We start from the raw sequence: 19146 nt of genomic DNA, 5'->3' as shown, positions 1-19146 counted from the left end.
ATAATATCCTCATGTTAATACAGGTAAATCGAAACTCCATACCACAACAGTGTTTCTTGTTCGACTCAACTGTCAGACTTCAAACTGTCGCTGCCATTCATGAATGGAAACATTGTGATGTCAAAACAGGAATACGGCTTATTTGCCCGAATGGAATTAAAACCCTATTAATAAATTCAACAATGAAGATTAGACAAGTTTATATCAGCTATCAACGTAAACCGTGCATACATGGCACAAATACACAACAAATGACATCATACCTTCTGAATCATCTATCTGCCACAACACTGCCTACATCACGCATGCGCAATGGATCAATATCCGGGCATATTTCGGACCAAGATGGCGCCCGTAGGCGAGAGAAACGAGAATATGGGTGCGATAGCGGGCGATGATGACGATAATGAAGCTCAGAATCTTTGGTAATGCCGACAGCAAACATTTAAGAAATCTTTTGCTACTATTGCATATAATTATAAGATCTTTGATGCTTTGAAGTCATAATACCAAGGTTTGTAGACGGGCTAAATTCATCATAATTTATCCGTCAACCCATTTTTTTGCAGTCTCTCAGTCTCAAAGATGCAGAAAAGAGCATCGTTCTATCAAAGAAATAATGAAAGTGGATGAGTGACATTCTTAAACGACAAGTTAAATATATAGCTCTAAAATCTATCGTTGAGGCGATGTACTTCTTGTTATATCAATGACGGCCGGTGTGTGACGAATCTGTTTGCTTTTTGACTGATGAAAACCAGTCCATAACATCAGCTAAACGCCTGTCACATGACAAGTGACAGATGATGGTAAATAATCATTCTTATTCAAAACACTGCAGAAACAATGGTTATGTTTCTAAATCCGTCAGTCATTAATTAGAAGATGCTTTATGTAAATTTGTTTTGCACTTTGAATAATGTGATTCTGGTATGAGGTTCATTTTATATCCAGATCTCCGGTTGCTGTTTGCTAATTGCTTCAGCCTTTATTTACTCTTTATGTACATTCATATATCAAAGTGAAAATAAACATTATATATCTCACAATGATGTCAAAAAGGTCTCGCAAAACAACAATGCCATTCCATTTGCCAAAGGGTTTAGTTGTGAATTCTAGTCAAAGGAATTACAGAATTTTTTACAATCACAACAACATCACAGTGAAGAGACAGGAGCATTTCGATTAAGTGAACTGATCAGGTGTTGTGTACTAGTTACTTTGTTAGTCTGTGCTGTCTGCTTTTTTCACAACTGTGGGAATGGGGCTCATGTCTTTGAATTTAAGTTGTGCCCAACAAAAGATCAAATTGGGAAATAAACAATAAAAGCCAATTGTATTCAGATTAATTCATAATTCATGGGTTGATGTTTCTCTTATGTAGCTTTAATGCAAATACTGAAGCAAGTTCATTTTCATCTGAACCTAGGGCTGACTGTCAACAGATATTACATTAGCCAGAACCATCCATATTTTTTTTTTAAACAGTGTTTTGCCATTGGGATTTGGGTACATATTCAGCCCCAAAAATTGTACAGAAACAAAATTGATTAGGTAATAACTCTTATCGGCTCTGAAGTCAGGTGACTGTTTGGTTCACATAGTTGACTAAATCTCACAACAAATGGAAAAATTAAAAAGAAAAAAAAACAAACCAATGAGTGTTGGCTGTTAACATTGCACTGTTCATTGCTAGTTCTCTGATAACATCAATGCTGAACAAATCATCTCTGAATAGTTTATAATATACCAGAATGCATCTGTAAAATACAACACTGCAACTGGTTTAAAAAAGAAAAGGAAAAATTATTGTAACTGCAAACCTTCATAGTTGAAATATATTTTTGTTTTACAACATTTAGTAAATTGGGAAACAAGATATTTCACTTTATACTTATCACTCTTGTTGGCCCTGATGTACCCTGGGAAAACCCACAAGGTCAGGCAGGTTATGCCCTACTTTTTCATGTCCGTTTGAAGAATCAAATCTCAGACAGCTAGGTGAAAGGCCAGCGTTTTACCACTGTGCCACCCAAACCACCTATCTATTATTTTTTCAACTTGTATACCTTTCTTTGTGTACTCATTTATATTCTATAACCTTTTTGCTAATGATTTGGTGAAATAAATGCAAATTATATGACTCTATCTTGTAAGCCACAAAAGTGACTTTTGGTAAAGCATTTCCATTTCTGTAAGTTGACAGTTGGTATCAGACTACAACATGCGCTATCAAGGTGTACAGTTTTATGTATAAGGATTAGTAGATGTATCTTGTAGTCAGAAAGGAAATCTTGTTGATATTAGTGAGACCTATATTTGCTGTATATGTAGTAAATATTGAATCTACTAGACCAAGCATCAGGGTAGCATCAGAGTAGGAGTATATAACTTTACACCAAAGGTTACATGGATGACCTCTACCTCATCAACCACTACTTGTGCTGCAATTAGACAAAATTTCAAAGTAAATAAACAAAATAATGATTTACTATTTAAAATATAAAGCATAGGTGCACAAACTATTGGTTTTAAATTCCATAATGGATTTGTACCAACTGTCATAATTTTTTTATATCATAATTGATGTGGATTCTCTGTGTTTGATGAAACAGGTTTTACCTTTAACAGTATATGTTACATGGTATAACAATTGCTCATAATCCAAAACTATTTGTTTTGATATTTCTTTAACTTGTGGTTGTCCCATTCTGATGTTATTTGACACATTTAGCAAAACTGTATTGATTCCTATTTTCAATTTATTCCCTACTGTTAAAATTTGCAATAACAGAATATATAACAAATATTGTATACTGACACTGGTGTCTGTTCACTCAACAACCATGTTCATGATAAAATATTAGAAGATCTGATAAATGTTAGAAATCTAGGCAGAATTAATTGGTGTAAAAGCAGTTGAGCATCTGAGATTCTTTGGAGTTCTCAAAAATTTGGTTCAAAACTTATATTCTTGTCAATTACATTTGTTCACTCTCTTTGGTTCTGGTGTACTTTCTTATGAATTAACTAATAAACATTCCAGTATGGGCAAGAGCTCTATCAAAGTAAATGAAGGTTATTGTTGGTCTGCTTTCCATTTTGTTGATTTAAAAAAATTGGACTGTCTTATTGGTAAAAAAGGAAAGTTTTAATATGTCAATGGCCTGAAATATAAGTATACAAGAGTTTTAGTGTAAGTTACTGGTTTCAATTTGTGTTTGATGTAAACTCAGATTGATATGATGTTGCTTAATTTACGTGTTCTATATTGAAACATGTTCCATTATTCAGGGCCACCATCTTGGGAGAAGTCCAGTCAAGTTCTGCATCAAACCTTCCTTCAACAAAATCAGTATTATTACTTGGTATGTTTCTTGAAGAAAATTTGTTGTGCATGAATTAATCTGATATTGAAATTGATACTTTAGCAAATCAAGATATTTCAAACTTACCTTAGATAAATTTGTTGTTCTATGGTCACTGGGAGTCGGTCACATGTGATAATGTGTGCTCATTTAGTCAGTTTTAGATTTTAATGATGTTTGTTATTTTCGTATGTAATGATATTTTAATACGATGGTTTCTTGTATTCTAATTTTCAAATAATAGGATAAATCTGTCATCTTTTAGTAAATTCCATAGATGTGAGGTTGAAATGTATAGATTCCAAATGGTATACAAATTTGTGACTTATATCTTTATACTTGTACAACATTTTCCAGGAGACAATGAAAGTGGAAAAACAACTCTAGTAGCAAAATTACAAGGTGTAGAAGAACCAAAGAAGGGCACAGGTTTAGAGTACTACTTCATAGATATAAAAGATGAATACAGAGATGGTAGGTGATACATTAAAACATCTGAAATATAATTGTGAAAATCTAATGGTGATGTTTGTTTGGTTTTCAATTGGAAAATAATTTTTTGTTTAAAGATATCACTTATAAAATTTTTAAAGTTTTGTAAATGTCTTGAAAACAACTTAGGAAGAATGAATATGGATGTTATTTTTTTTCATTTTTGTTTTTGTCTTTCAGAAAAAGCTCGATTAGGAGTATGGGTGTTAGATGGTGACCCCAGTCACAATGGTTTACTCAAATACTGTATAACAAAGGACAATTTTGAACATAATCTAGTCTTATTAGTGGCATCCATGTCTAATCCATGGTCAATTATGGAGTCTCTTGAGAAATGGACATCTGTTCTCCGAGAACACATTGACAGGCTCAAACTACAGCATGAGGATCGCAGAGAATATGAGGAAAGTTGTAAGTACTTCCATCAGATTACTAACCATATCTGAACAGAAGTAAAGCATTTTTTTTTTTTTTTTTTAATGTCGGGTCATTTAGAGTTTATCTTGTTTAAGTCCATTTTAAAATTTTATTCCTTGTAAAATGTGAACTTTTTGTACATTATTATAAAAGCAAACAAGTTTTGATAGAATATTTCCATTGATTTTCAAGAAATATAATGTTATGATTTGTGAGGATGTAACTGCTGGTGTATGTACAACAGGTGTTGGGTACATGCACAGACTGTAACACAACAGCTAATGTACTAAAAATCTGGTGTCTATTCACCTCAGGCTAATGAAAATGCATGAAGAAAGGATTGAGTATTGATTTCTTTAAAGGCAGATAGTAGGCTTCTTGTAATACAGACTTTGTTTTGTACATACTGTTGTTGAATTAAGGCCTACCTGTGTAGGTAGAATGATGTAAGACTACTTTCCAAGGAGTAAATATAAAGTGCTACAACAGTTTTCTTGATACTGTTTTGTGTTGTCTAAATTCATAAATATGATAAATACAGAAATATTGAAAGGAGCAAAATGATGTAAGATTCGTTATAATTTTGGAGTAGATTTATTTCATAGAAATGTGTATAATTAATGAATACAAGTAAAGTACCATTTACCTGTTATGATTAGTTTTTGTACTGTTGTCTTGATTTGCAAAAGGGCATTATCTGCCTTCTTGTATCCTAATTGTACTTATGTTATGGTGTTTAGTTGTACAGTTTGATATTACATTACAGTGGTGAGGTTCTTCCAGGAGTACACCGAGCCAGAGGAGGGTCAGACTTCACAGTCTGTTGTCGCTCCTCGGCGAGATGTGAACCCCCTCCATCCCTCTGCCTCTCATACAGAGGAAGACAGAGTGTTACTACCCCTCGGAGAAAATACTCTGTCACAGAACCTAGGTATTCCAATTGTAGTGGTCATTACCAAGGTGAGAACTCAAATGCACAATATTTATGCTAATATCCCAGAGATCCTTTCTCTAATTCAGCTTATGGTCTATGAGATTTTACACAAATAATGTACCACTCTATAACATATATCAATGTGAGTTGTTAAGAAACTTTGTTTTGTTTTTTTTAAGTTGGATAAACCACAAGGATAAAAGACTGAAGATATATGTGTGTAATCATATGGTATTTACAAGCAATGATGAGATGATCAGATACAATTGATTATTGAAACATTTTACCTCGTCTGATGCGATGATTGATTGTGATGTGTTGTGGCAAAAATAAAATTCATATCATGTATAAAAAATATGCCAATTACCAATAATATTAATTTTATGTTATTTCTATAGGTAAGTGAGGTATTTTATGTAAAATTTTTCAAAATTACAAACATATATACATATATATTACTGCCACAGAGAATGTGTTCACTGTATGTAAATTTTTATTACATAGATAGCCGTTTAGGTAATCATTTAACTCCATTTAAAAGGTTATCTAATTTCAACCTCACTAGTATCCACCCAGACATAATACCTTAGGATTTAACCACAAAAGAAAAAGAATTGAGATGTTCTAGTAACATTACATAAAGATTCTTGCTAATTAGAGTTTGGGGGGAAACATGTATCAAGTATGGTTAGCATAGTGATGACAAGTAAATTAAGAAAACAAAAGTTGTACATTGAAGTAACATGTATAAGTAAGGTTAGTCTGATGTTGACATACTACCAACAGAAAACTGTAATTTCTGAATTTTAGACTGATGCAATATCAACACTAGAGAAAGAGCATGACTACAGAGAGGAGCATTTTGACTTCATCCAGCAACACATAAGGAAATTCTGCTTACAAAGTATCCTTTTGTATGCTATATATGTCTGTTGCATTACTACTGCATCATTTTGTCGAGTAACGTTGCTAAATTTAGTATGGAAGCACCTCCTTGGACGACAGTTTCATCAACTGAATTCAGGCCTCATATCCTACTACATGGATTTATAGGCCATTTTCTCCTTTTTGATGACCAGAGTTTGTCTTGAATTTGAAGGAGTAAGAATTGGCTGAAAACTTTGCCTAGTTTAAAGTTTATCTTTAAAGAAAGAAGTAATCTGCTTATGAAATGGAAATGGTTACTAGAAAATTGTTTAAACAACCAAAACTTTATTTAAGGCATGTTCCAGAAGATGTTTTAATAATGAAGGTCTTCTTACATATCAACCGCATACTAGACATACACTTTCAAATTGAGTGCTATATTTCCTTAACCATGTTTCAGTTGGTGCTGCCTTAGTGTACACGTCGGTGAAGGAAGATAAAAACTGTGATTTGTTGTATAGGTATTTAGAACATAGAATATATGGATTCCCCTTCTCACAACAGGCATATGTTGTAGAAAAAGACAGTGTATTTGTGTAAGTATCATCTAACTATTCTTTTTCTTTATTCTGTGTCATAAAGCAGTTATTTCTCAGAATGTTGAGAGCTTATCCAGCATTGTTATAACCTTCTGATAATATTGTATATGAAAAATTGCAAAGCACGTCTGTCTTCAATTTTAGTCCAGTTGCTATTTATAGCATGGCACAGGCCTCCTGTTCAATATGGTAGTTACAACAAGAAAACCCCATCTAAAAGTGACCCTGACTGTTAACAGATTGATAAACCCATCCAACAACCAAACATTTATAATCTAGAATTTACCAAACCCAGCAAGCATTAAAACATATGAAATATAGAACTTGTCACTCAAAAGTGGTTAATTGATTTTGTACATATCAACTATTAAACCTTAGAATTTCAAAGACAACCATGCTTGATCAGTGATCCAAGTGATAAAACCAAATAATAACCATAAAATGAATTACTGGTAGCAGACCTTATCAAAACATTACTGTTATATTTGGATAGTCCTACTGGCTGGGATAATGAGAAGAAGATCAAGATTTTATATGAAAACCTGAGCAGTATGAAGGCTGAGGATTGTTATGAAGATGTTATAGTGAAACCAATGACAAGAAAGGTGTGTACTACATCTAGATACAATTCAAAGTTAAGTTCCACATACATTCAAGCTACATAGCTACATTTGTGTATGTTGCTAGTTAAAATGATGAAATTGTCTCTTGGTAGAGATAAGCTTCAGTGTTTCATGTTCAGTGGGATATAAGATTGATATTAGCCTTGTACAAATGAATATTTTATAGGTGAACAGTTGTACCATGTAAAGCTTACATTCAGACAATTGCAATGTTTCAGCCTGTGCAACGGGATGCTGAGGTAATAGCTGAAGATGAACAAGTTTTCTTGGTGAAACAGCAAATGCAGTTGAGCAAACAGCCAGCACCTGGTGCTGCTGGAGTAAGTTATATACTGTTATGTGTGCTTCACATTAATAAGACGGAAGGTACATTGACCATAAATTCATTGACTCAGTACTGTCTATAAAGTCACTGTCAAGTCTCAGTTATGACGACCCCTCTCATGTCATATTTCTTGTGTTAAAAATCACACTTCTTTATAGGTGATAGCATCTGAAAGTAAACTAAAGGATTTATATCTTGGTGTGTAGCCTGATGGACTTTGTGAAAATCTTCAGTTTATAACTAGACTTTTCTTCGTAAAAACACTCATGGATGATAAGGATTTAAGTGTTTTATACAAGTATCAAAACTAAGAGACTGAACTGTCGGATCAAGATTTAGGAAATTATTTTTTCCTAATTACTCTGCACAGCTGGTGAGCTCTTGTTCATTTGAAGTTATGTTCCGCTCCATAATATATACCCAGGTAGATGCTGCTCTTATTGCATACAGGTTGTTCAGGTATTTGATGTGTAATCTTACATATGTACAATCTAAAGGATCAGAACATCTGCTGTATGGTATGGGACCTATAATCAATACATGAAATATATCTGAATAGAAAATCTAAATAAAAAAAAACCTTATGAAAACTTCATATATGCTTTAATAACTGAATTTACTAATCATATTTATCATGTAATATTTCATCAACTTTGTGTTATAAGGAGTCACCTCTACGACCACCAGCAGCTGCGACCAACAAGCAAAGTACATCACCCCGACCAACAACCCCTCAGGCCAGTAGTTCTCCTAAAAAGGCATGTATTTGCAGTGTTGTGGTGACATTTTTCTTTAGTTTCTTGTCATTTGATTTGGATTGCTTAATATTTTGTTTCAAAATTATTATTTTGTCAGGAAATGTGCTTGAATTGAATGAGTGTTCTTGCATGTTCACAACTAGTCACATATAACCAAAAGCAATGGAGTTGCTTTTTATACATGTTAATGAGAAATTAGTGTGTTTACTTTAAGTTTAACTGTTGAGATTGTTTATCGTTTTTTTATATTAAAATTTGTGCTCTTTTGTTTGTTTTAATTTAGAGGGTGGTAAGTTGATTTTAGTCTCTGGTGAACTGATATAAGCACTTCTATACCAAATCATTGTCATTTATTGTCAACTTCATTACATTTCTGCCTAGGCTTGCTTCTGAATCTGTAACCACAATATTCAATTGGAGTCTACAACATCAAAATTCTCAGTAAAATTATCTTCATCTATTGATAAATTAAGAGTGCATGGTGAAAATTTCACTGAAATATATCACAAGGAAAAAGATAAAAAAAAAATGTGTTCACTGAAAACATGTAAGCAGTGTCTTAATTTTGTAGTTGATGTCAGTTTGGTTTTAGTGTTTTTAGCTGTACTTCCAGCTGTTTGTTTGAAGCAGTCTATTTTTTGCATGTTACATCTTACGATTTCTGAATGTTTGCTTGAAAGTTTGATATTTTCTCAAATTTCCTACTGATCTACTGAGGTATTGTTGATACCACTGTTACAGATTCGGGTTTTAGTGTAGGACATCGTGTGTAGTCACTCTAGAATATCATTATGCTGTGTATCAACCACACATAACAATGTAAAACTCACGGTTTTTTATGTCATTTACAATGATTTGTATAGAAATGTTATCTGATTAGCAGTAAAACACTTGAAATTGCTACTTTTTAATGAGTGGTCTGGGGACTATAACTTTTGCATGGAAATTCAATCTGAACGTTAATGATTAAAATACAACAAGGAACAGATTTAATCTGAACATTGCTAATTAAAATAAGTTTTCTTGGGTCTGAATACCAACAAGGAACTGATTGTTGCTTGTTCGTGTAGTAGTAAAAAAGTAATAAACTATCAACTGTATTCTTTAATACATGTTGTATAGCAGATATTTGAATAGCCTATAACATGAAAGAGGACAGCCTTTACATGTCAGGGCATGAAGCACCAAGCCTCTGGTTGCATGAGACGTAGGTTTTGGACAAGGAAGTTGATAAGATCGTCTAAAAAGTGATGTTAGCGGGGTGAAAGTATTTGTATTTTATTTATTATTGGCACCTATATACTAGCAGAATAATAACAACTATCTATAAACAGATATCTATTACTAATACACACTAACAATCATCTGTATATTTAATCCTAGACACCAATTAATAACAGGTTGTTCAGAAACATTAACTACAAAACAAGATATATCTGGATGGGATAATGTTGTATCATCAAAGTGGTCAACACACTAGTCGTCAACATGTTAGTGATACAATACATGTAATATTGCTGCTAAATTACTGTGTGTTTTTAAGATTGTTACGCTAGTTTTATAGATGTTTACAAGCCCGTATTTGACTTTGTATCGCTATTTATGCTATACCTGGATACCCTATGATTGTTTGTGGTATTGCCTTATTATCTGTAAAAAATATCTGTCATTCTTACTTTCAAATATTTAACTTGGTACAAATCGATATCTTAAACTAGTGAACAAATATCTGAGGCTCTGTGATATTCCTGGCATATTCATTTGCATTCAGTATGCAACATAGATCAAAACTTAGAAGGCATATCAAAGGTAGTTTATAATGTTTATGATTTCATGTAATGTTTGTATGGCTGTTTCAATACAGTTTATAATAGTGAAATACAAAAGGAAATGGGAAGAAAAACACCTGTTTCGGATTGATACTGTGAGACAACACAGTTTATTCTATATATTAAGCATATAAAATATACATAGTTTTAAACAAAAATGTAAAATCTTTCTTAAGAAATGAAGAAAAAAACAAAGCAACATGCAGTCAGCTAAGTTTGTAAATTGACATCAGGTATTCTGGTCTGCAAAGATTTAAATAGAACAGAAAAAGAAAATGAGAGAGAAAAATCTAGACTCACTTTAATGTGCTCGAAAGGACACAATTATTTCTGATATCTACATGTATGAAATGCTCAAAATGAATTTAAAGTTTGAGGTGTGTTTGTTTTGATGTAGCAAAGTGCCTTGAGGGTTCATAATTTTGTTTAAAACATTTTCCCTCAGAAAGTGTTCCATTCAGGGTTATGTCCTCTTCGATAGTAAGTATTTATTGTACGTATAAACACCAGGCTTCTGCACATATGATATTACAAGGAGCAGTTATCATCCTTCACATTAAAACCCAAAACTCTCTTTTCTCATTGTAGCTGGATGGCAAGAATCCTCAGAACACCAGTGAAGGGATGTTGGCAAACTTCTTCAACAGTCTACTGAACAAGAACACACGCACACCTGTCCCTACAAAAGCAGGTAATTATGTAAGATACTCCTCTATAGGGACACATTAGGATCACTCAGCAGAGAATGGAAGTAGGACGCCAACAGACAAACTCATAGGGAAATCTATTTGTGATGTGTTAGAATTTGTTTTGTTTTTTTCCCCTTTTGATTGTATGTGACTTTGTGCCCTTGGTCCATGTAAACACTGCATGTTAACTAACGTGTAGATAGACAGGTGATGTGATTACTCTTGCCCTGTATTATGTCTCGTTATTTAATTGTTTTTTTTTTTTTTTTTTTCCAAAGAAAACTTTCAATATTCCTTATACGTTGTAGATGTGCATAATCTGCATCGGGTTGTGTTTTCTCCCTTCTGGAAAGTTATGCCCCTTTAGGAATACAATGATATACCAGCTACTTCACTTTACAACTGTGTGGATTTCAATGAAACTTGCTGACAATAATCCTTATATATTGCAAATGTGCGTAATCTATGTCAGGTTGATTTATCTCCCCTCTTAGAAAAATTTATGTGTCTTTGGGGACTCAATAATGTACTAGCTACTTCTAAAAGTACTGAATGGATTTTATGTATCTCATGTCACCAAAATTAAATACCATTTTATTATTTTGTGAATAACTGTTGGCAGTGGGTTAGGTGCAAATTGGCCTCGGGATGACAGTCTCCATTTCAAAGTGATAAAATCAATCAACTTGACAGGAAACAGAAGTGAAGTAGCACAGCATTAATTTTTTTGAGGAAAAAAGTCAAATTGTTCCAGAAAACATTTTTTTTTTGTGTACTGTACAACAACACGCCTTTTATGTCACAACTGTTTTCTTATACTCTGCCTGATTTGCTTGGAGGTGTTTGTAGTCGAAACTTCTGGTAGGTTTTGGGAACAACTGGTGTTGAATGTTTAGATATTGTTCAAATCAGATTTCTATATTATCATATACTAATTCAAAGTATTGGCGGCCTACAACATTTTCATATGTTTTTTATTTGAAGTGACATAGAGTTTGAAAATTACATTAAGAAAGTTAATTCTTTCACAATTGCTTGAATAATTAGGTTATCAAAGTTGTGATTAGACAATATAAAGAAAAGGAAAGAAAAAAAATTACTTCTAAAACATTAGAGGGAAGTGACATTGATAAAGAAGATGGAGACTGTCTTTATTTCCTTTATAAGAAGATAGTAATCTGTATATTGTTATTATGATGGAGAACAGACAATGGTAAGTGTGCTGGCATTAGCTATGGTGGGCGGGAATCAGGTTTAGGACTTTAACAGCTTCTATCGGCATTCTGTACATACAAAGCTGAATAAGGATATATAAAAAAAAAATGAATCTTTGAACATATTTCTGAAAGAAGAATTGACATAAAGATTGTTCTGATAAATTACAGGTAAGTAAGTATAAAATAGGCTGTCTTCTAAGAGTTTGTTTGCAATAGGTATTTAGTATAGAAAAAAGTTCATAGAAAATGGTATTCTACCTTTGATCTTTGATAAAGGCCATAATGTAGAGCTGGTGTTGGAATTGATTAAGGACAATCATGCTTTTGGGGAAAACTTAAAGTAGTGATATTTAGAGCATGATGGCCTCAAGATCTTCACCAGCATGGTGATTTGTACTTAAATGTAGGTAGCCCACCAACACCCAGTCGATTTGCTATCAAGACTAAATTGCATGCCAACATGGAGCAGGGAAGTTTGAATTCTTTGTTAAACCAAACAAGAGGTAAACCGTTGAAGGCCCACCCAGGTCTGTAGTACGCTAGGTTGTGTGCACTAGATGTGTCTAACACCATCTGACCACATAACTAGCTGTTTTTGGGGCCTTCTGTCACTCCCATTGTACAGCCAATGACCGGTCAGATATTCGCCCAAGTACACACACATCAAGTAGCATATGAACACAAATTTATTATTACGGATGTTTTAGATGTTTCTAAATTTGAATGTTTTTAGGCCATTAATAGTGAAACAATGCTGTCACGGTTATGTTATTGTAATTTGTTGAGAGGTGTAAATGACAAGTTGTTTCATGGGATTTACTACTGATATGAAGCTGCCATTATATATATCATTTTGTTCTATAAGACAAACAATTGAAAGCTGTACCTGACAACAGGTGTGGAATGAAACTTTGTCATATGATTTTGTATTCTCAGACTTCAATCTTTCAAATGCTTATTCCAACCAGATTTGAATTTGAAGATGGTGTTTGTGTACTAGGGTTAAGTGGCTGTTACAGGAGAGCTATTATATCAGTCTTGCTGTGGCAGTCAAGCTAGACTAGGCTGTGAAACATTTCCGTCATTAGTTTCTGTCCAACAATTCATGTGATCTCTTTTAACTAGCATTGTGGCTTCGCTAATAATGCATATCGGGTAATGTGGAATGTTTGTGATATAACTTCATTGCCATGTTCAGTGCTCTAATTCAGATTCTTTGAATTATTGCTTTACTGATACAAATTTACTTTAACAACAGCACCAAGTCAGGCAAATACCTTGTAGGAAGTTATCTATTGATGGCAGTCTGTCAGTGTAACTTATGACAGACAACAAACTGATAATAGCACCAAGTCAGAAAATCTGTGGATAGTAGTATATCAGTGTATGTAATACTTTGACAATGACAAAGTAAAACTTATGAAAATATTGAGATTAATGTTACAGCAACTCTCGTTTTAATAGATAAAATCCAAATCATGTTATTTAATTAATGCATGAAGTCATATTTCCTCTTAGAGAAACAGTAGTTTCCTGGTGCTAGAAGAAAGAGAGTTTAATGTTTTTGACCCATCAGGCATCTGTTTCTTTAAAAATCCTATGTGATCCATCAGGCATCTTTCTTTAAAAGTATTATGTGATCATTCTAGCAGTATGATCAGTCCATGGTCATGATCACTGTTACGAAAAAGAGGAAATACTGTTTACATATATACATACAGGTGTATATATACTGCTTTAGATTTAGAGATGTTTCAGTTCAACATTTAATGAGTTTGATTGGCCATAGATCAAGGTTGCTATTACTAAAGGTAGAATTCCAATGTAAATGTTGATTTGATGCTGTATGACTTGAATTGACTACTTCTGATGAAACTTCATTAGTAAAATATCATGAATATATTGAAATATGGCATAGTTAGACAAATGTCAAGGTCTCTTAAACCCTGTAACTGGACTGTCACAGGACCACAGATAAGCAGAGAGGAGGGTATTGATACACCTTGCTTGGGAGTTGTGTAGGGTGTGTGTGATCTGTTTTAGACATTTAAACAAGTTAAGGTTGTTTTTTTTTTTGTACTGTTGAGCATTTGTAATAAAACATGATGAAAGACTTGCATCAACATATTTAATAAATGAATTTTATGACTTTAGAGATTAAGAAAAAAAACCCAGCTTTGTTTTGTTTGCAATGTGGTCAAAGTATAATACCAATTATTTTTGTAGAAAAACGAGGAAGAATCACAAAAGGTGTCAGGCCGTAGCAAGTAGTACTACAGCTTCCTTAGCATTCTCCTATCTCTGTCAAATGCTTTTATTAGTTTCTTTTTCAATATTTTCATGCATCAAATCCTGGAATTTCATTTTTTGGAAATGATTAGATTTTAGTTGCTGTAAACTTGTAGTATGTACACCTCTATAAATCACCTGGCATGATAATGTGAAATTAGTTTTCTCATGTTTAGGAGTCTGTCTTTTTTAAATAGACAAGCATGTTGTGCACTGGCAATGGCGACATCTTTCGTGATAACCACTGTTCGATGCTTTTCTCGGAATGATTTTTACTGAAAATTTTATCAAGTACTAAACTGAATTCAAATAGCTTCTATTGCATGAGTTAAAAAAACTTTATTGCAATGATAAATGTTACGATCCAGACCTAAGGTTTGTCAGAAACCTACTAAAACCTTAGACAGATTTCAGCTATATGTTTAAATGTTACTGTAATTTCAGTTCTAAAAGGTGCTTTTTGTTTTGTTTGTATCATCTTGAGAAGAGTATTCAGGCAGTGTGTATAATTTCAATCATCCCATCATAATGATCTCATTATCGTTTTTATGGTTTTTGTAACTAAGTTTTTGGAAAGGTGTCAGATTGTCTCTAAATTTTCTTGATTTGCTGAAGCTGTTGATGTGTTGTGTGGTGAAGAATCTGAACTACAATTCTTACTGTGATAAGTTCATTGTAATATTTTGTTATGTCACTGTATGGTATGTTTTATAAGTTTTTATTGTTTTACTTCACTGTCTATTTAGTGTTTATATATATTTATTATGCAAATCTTCCTATTCAGTTTCGTTTTCATTGTTTAAATGCTATTAGAAAATCAATTGTTCTGAATATCAATGTTACATGCCTCAAAGAAACCTCTAATATTAATGAAACTTTGTAGTTTTGTAGAGAAAAATATAAGATATATGAAGTAATGTAAAAGAAAGTTTGTAATGATGACAATGTTTGACCATTACTCTGTGATGTAAGTGATATAACACATTCCCAATGTTAATGTCAAACAGACAAGGCTGCTGTAACACGGGATGCCACAGCTGAGCTGGAGAGACTGACACGATCAAAGAAAACACCTGAGGTGAAACCAAATGGACCTGACAGTGCTGCGTCCTGATCTTGTAGAGAGATGCGAGGACAACTGACCATACACCAAAGTAGTACAGATCCACACCAAGCCCTCTACAGCCAGACAATATTTCGACAATATCAAGATTTTGCCACTGCCTCTTAAATCATCTTTGGCGACTTTCTTGAATTTATCTGCAGCCTTTTCATCAGTGTTGTGTTCAAAATGACTTTTTATAAAGTCAAGCAGACTTATCAGTTATTCAATGAATGGGTTGTAAGTTAGTCTGGCCCAATTATTTTGACAGGTCTAAAGACAAAGCTGTATTATGCTGGTGTGTGTATCTGTGTATCCAGCCAGGTGTCTGAGATCTGTGGTGCGCTCAAAGTACACAGATGTACAAGTTCATTAATTATACATACCTACTTGACCCTTAAACTATTCTACAATATCTCAAAATAGAAACAGGAAAGTCCTATCATAGCGTTACTATGGTGAATTAAACTTGCATCCTGGTAAGTTAGTATAACACCTGTTTAATTATACAGGGTACAGTAATAATGTACTGTTTAAAGAGTCCCAGTGTTTGGAGACGTCCTATATTATTATAGGCTAGGATACCTGTATTAGTAGATATTGCAGAATTTGTTAATAAATCTGCCATCTTTTCGTAGGGGTCCTATATATTGGGATATATCTGGCTGATCACTTGGGATATAGGAAAAATTACTCCCTGTTCAGTGATTCTGAAATTAAGAAGAAAGACTGGTATACTTTCTTTTCAGAAGTTAGGAAAATAAACCTGTACAGTGTTGTAAAATTTTTAATGTTTATTGAAGTATGCATGTGCTCTATATGTCCCCAGAAATAGATGATTATATGTTGAAAAGAATTATCACTGAAAGCTACTATAACGCCAACTGTTATGCACATGTGATACACAAACCTGTACATGATGTTTTATTTATTTATGTGTGTATAGATGAGATATGACATGTTACCCCCTTGTTTTAAACAAGCCCTGCACTCAGTATTTGTGAATCAGAAAATACTTGGAAACATGGTTCTTTTTTTAGACATGGTTCTCCCTGTATTTATGGAGAGAGAAGTAGTGTCCCTTGAAAATATTGTAAAACATCTTGATTTTTTGACAATGTCATGGATAAAAGAGAACCCCCTCTCCACCCCTCCTCTGCACCCCACCCCCTTCCCCTTCCCTGAACTCATCCACCCCAAATGTCAAATATAAAATAAACTCCCTTTTCCCCTTTTTGCAAATCTGTATATTTGTATAGTGTGCACATGTACTACAGTTTGTGTGAGTACAATGTTTAAAATCTTAAACACATACTTGTGTGTCACGAAAGCTAAAAGAACAACATCGAAAAAAATGTTTCCAACTATTTTCTGGTTTACAAGACAATATGCTTATTTTGGCTGAGCTTTCATGACTTCATCATTTGCTGTATATGTTTGAATTCCCCATCTATGTCACTTGTTCTCCTATAAGTGACTGGTACATGTGTATTGATGAAATAATTGTATATCCTATAAAGCAATGATATCAGTGTAATTATATGGTAGACTATCAGTTGTTTCCTGACTTATAAGAGTATTAGGAGGTAATTACAGCATGTAAGTATATTATATACTGTATGAAATACCAGGAGCACAATGTAAATTTTAAGATGTGTTATGAGGTATACACCGTGTTATCAGGTATACATTCTGAAATATCATGTTCACTGTTTTATCAGGTATACACTCCGAAATATCAGACATACACCCTGAAATACCTGGTATACTCTGTTACCAGGTTTACTCTGTGTTACCAGGTATACACTCTGAAATATCAGTCATACACCCTGAAATACCTGGTATACTCTGTTACCAGGTTTACTCTGTGTTGCCAGGTATACACTCTGAAATATCAGACATACACCCTGAAATACCTGGTATACTCTGTGCTATCAGGTTTACTCTGTGTTACCAGGTATACACTCTGAAATATCAGACATACACCCTGAAATACCTGGTATACTCTGTTACCAGGTTTACTCTGTGTTGCCAGGTATACACTCTGAAATATCAGTCATACACCCTGAAATACCTGGTATACTCTGTGCTATCAGGTTTACCTGGTTTACTCTGTGCTACCAGGTTTACTCTGTGTTGCCAGGTATACACTCTGAAATATCAGTCATACACCCTGAAATACCTGGTATACTCTGTTACCAGGTTTACTCTGTGTTACCAGGTATACACTCTGAAATATCAGACATACACCCTGAAATACCTGGTATACTCTGTTACCAGGTTTACACTGTGTTACCAGGTATACACTCTGAAATATCAGTCTTATACCTTAAATTACTAGGAATACAATACAAAATAACTGTTTCACATAAAATATACCATGTTATAACATAAAGCCTAGGAATCACAGAGCCTATCTTTGTTAACTCCAGTGTTAACGTCGTCTTTATTTCAAAGGTAAAAAATCTCTAAAATATCTGAAAGAAATCTTCAAAATACACCTCATGTCGTTGAACAGGGAAAGATTTACAGAACACTTAGAGCATATGTGAAGTTATGCAAGTTGTGAAGTTTTGTGATACCAGGGTTTGATATTGATGAAGTAGAATGCCACACAGTCCTACTGATGTACAGTTTAATTAGCTAGACAAGAGTCAACAAAATAATCTGTGATAACACAGTTATTGACAGGCCATTGACATCTTCAAAGGGAAGAGCATATTTATGAAGATAAGAAGTTGATGCAAAAAGTTGTACATTTTTTATTGCGATGTCTGTTCCAAGATGTATATATTTCTTATGATTTTATTCCACAATTTAAATACTTCGGTATCTAATTGCTTTTGTGATCACAAGTTCAGTTTACCCTGTTATCAATCATGTAAAGTGAATTTCATCTTTATATTTGGTCATGAAATGTTCTGTGCAGGTTTCATCTGTTCTTTTAGATAAATACAAACTGTATTCAAAGTCTCAAATGGTAGAACCAGTTCATGTTAAAGTTGGTAAATGTTGACCAAATTCATGGAACAAATCCATATTGAAAGTCAGTTGACCAGTCCAAAAAGTTGGTAAATATTCCCATCTCTGTGTATGCATCATTATCCAATTGTTGTTTTTTAAGGGTGCGGGGAGTTCTTTGTAGTTGTTGAATGAGGGATGACATTTAAGACCATTTTAACATAGCTTGCCGTGTTATGCTGATAACACATGGGATAAACATGAGGCTTGTATAACCTGATATGTGCAATATAGAGAGGATATGGTGCGTTAATAATGTATGTTTCTGCATATACCTGCATATTTAATACTGATTTTTTCCTGTTTGAGTTTTAAACACAGTTTAATTGAAAAAAAAATGGATAAAATTAAATGGATACTTGGAATGAATTGTAATTGGAGCCGAATCAGTTATGAAAAGTATGTTTTGCATAATAAAAAAATATATAAAAGCTGTTATGTATAACTATTTGCCTTCGTTATATGACTAGAATATTTACAAGGTTTTTATGGTGCATTGTGAACATACTGTATAGGATTATCTCCCTTCATCCCACTGCCTGTAGCTTAGCCTGACTTCCATGGTATGGAGAGAAGAAAGTATACAAAACCAAGACCAGATCATTTTCAGCATTTA

The 19146-nt window shown here is 33.5% G+C and overlaps 1 protein-coding gene across 2 annotated transcripts; it reads left to right on the top strand.

Moving 5' to 3' along the window:
- Positions 1–326: 326 nt before the first annotated feature.
- LOC132559675 (cytoplasmic dynein 1 light intermediate chain 2-like) lies at positions 327–17605 on the top strand. Of its 2 annotated transcripts, none has more exons than XM_060224293.1 (12): positions 327–425; positions 3295–3368; positions 3726–3842; positions 4041–4271; positions 5044–5237; positions 6022–6115; positions 6539–6674; positions 7171–7282; positions 7519–7620; positions 8291–8362; positions 10801–10903; positions 15415–17605. In XM_060224293.1, exons 1-12 carry the CDS (start codon positions 346–348, stop codon positions 15519–15521), a joined length of 1422 nt encoding a protein of 473 aa, XP_060080276.1. In that variant the 5' UTR covers positions 327–345; the 3' UTR covers positions 15522–17605. The 2 variants fall into 2 exon arrangements, with proteins under 2 accessions (XP_060080276.1, XP_060080275.1); XM_060224292.1 differs by having other exon boundaries at positions 8291–8383.
- Positions 17606–19146: the final 1541 nt, after the last annotated feature.

The sequence above is a fragment of the Ylistrum balloti genome, unplaced genomic scaffold (assembly GCF_031769215.1).
Source record: "Ylistrum balloti isolate Yb309-2 unplaced genomic scaffold, AGI_CSIRO_Ybal_v1 Utg370948, whole genome shotgun sequence".
NCBI lineage: Eukaryota > Metazoa > Mollusca > Bivalvia > Pectinida > Pectinidae > Ylistrum > Ylistrum balloti.
Note: the sequence above shows the minus strand (reverse complement) of the source record. Positions and strands in the feature narration are given on the sequence as shown.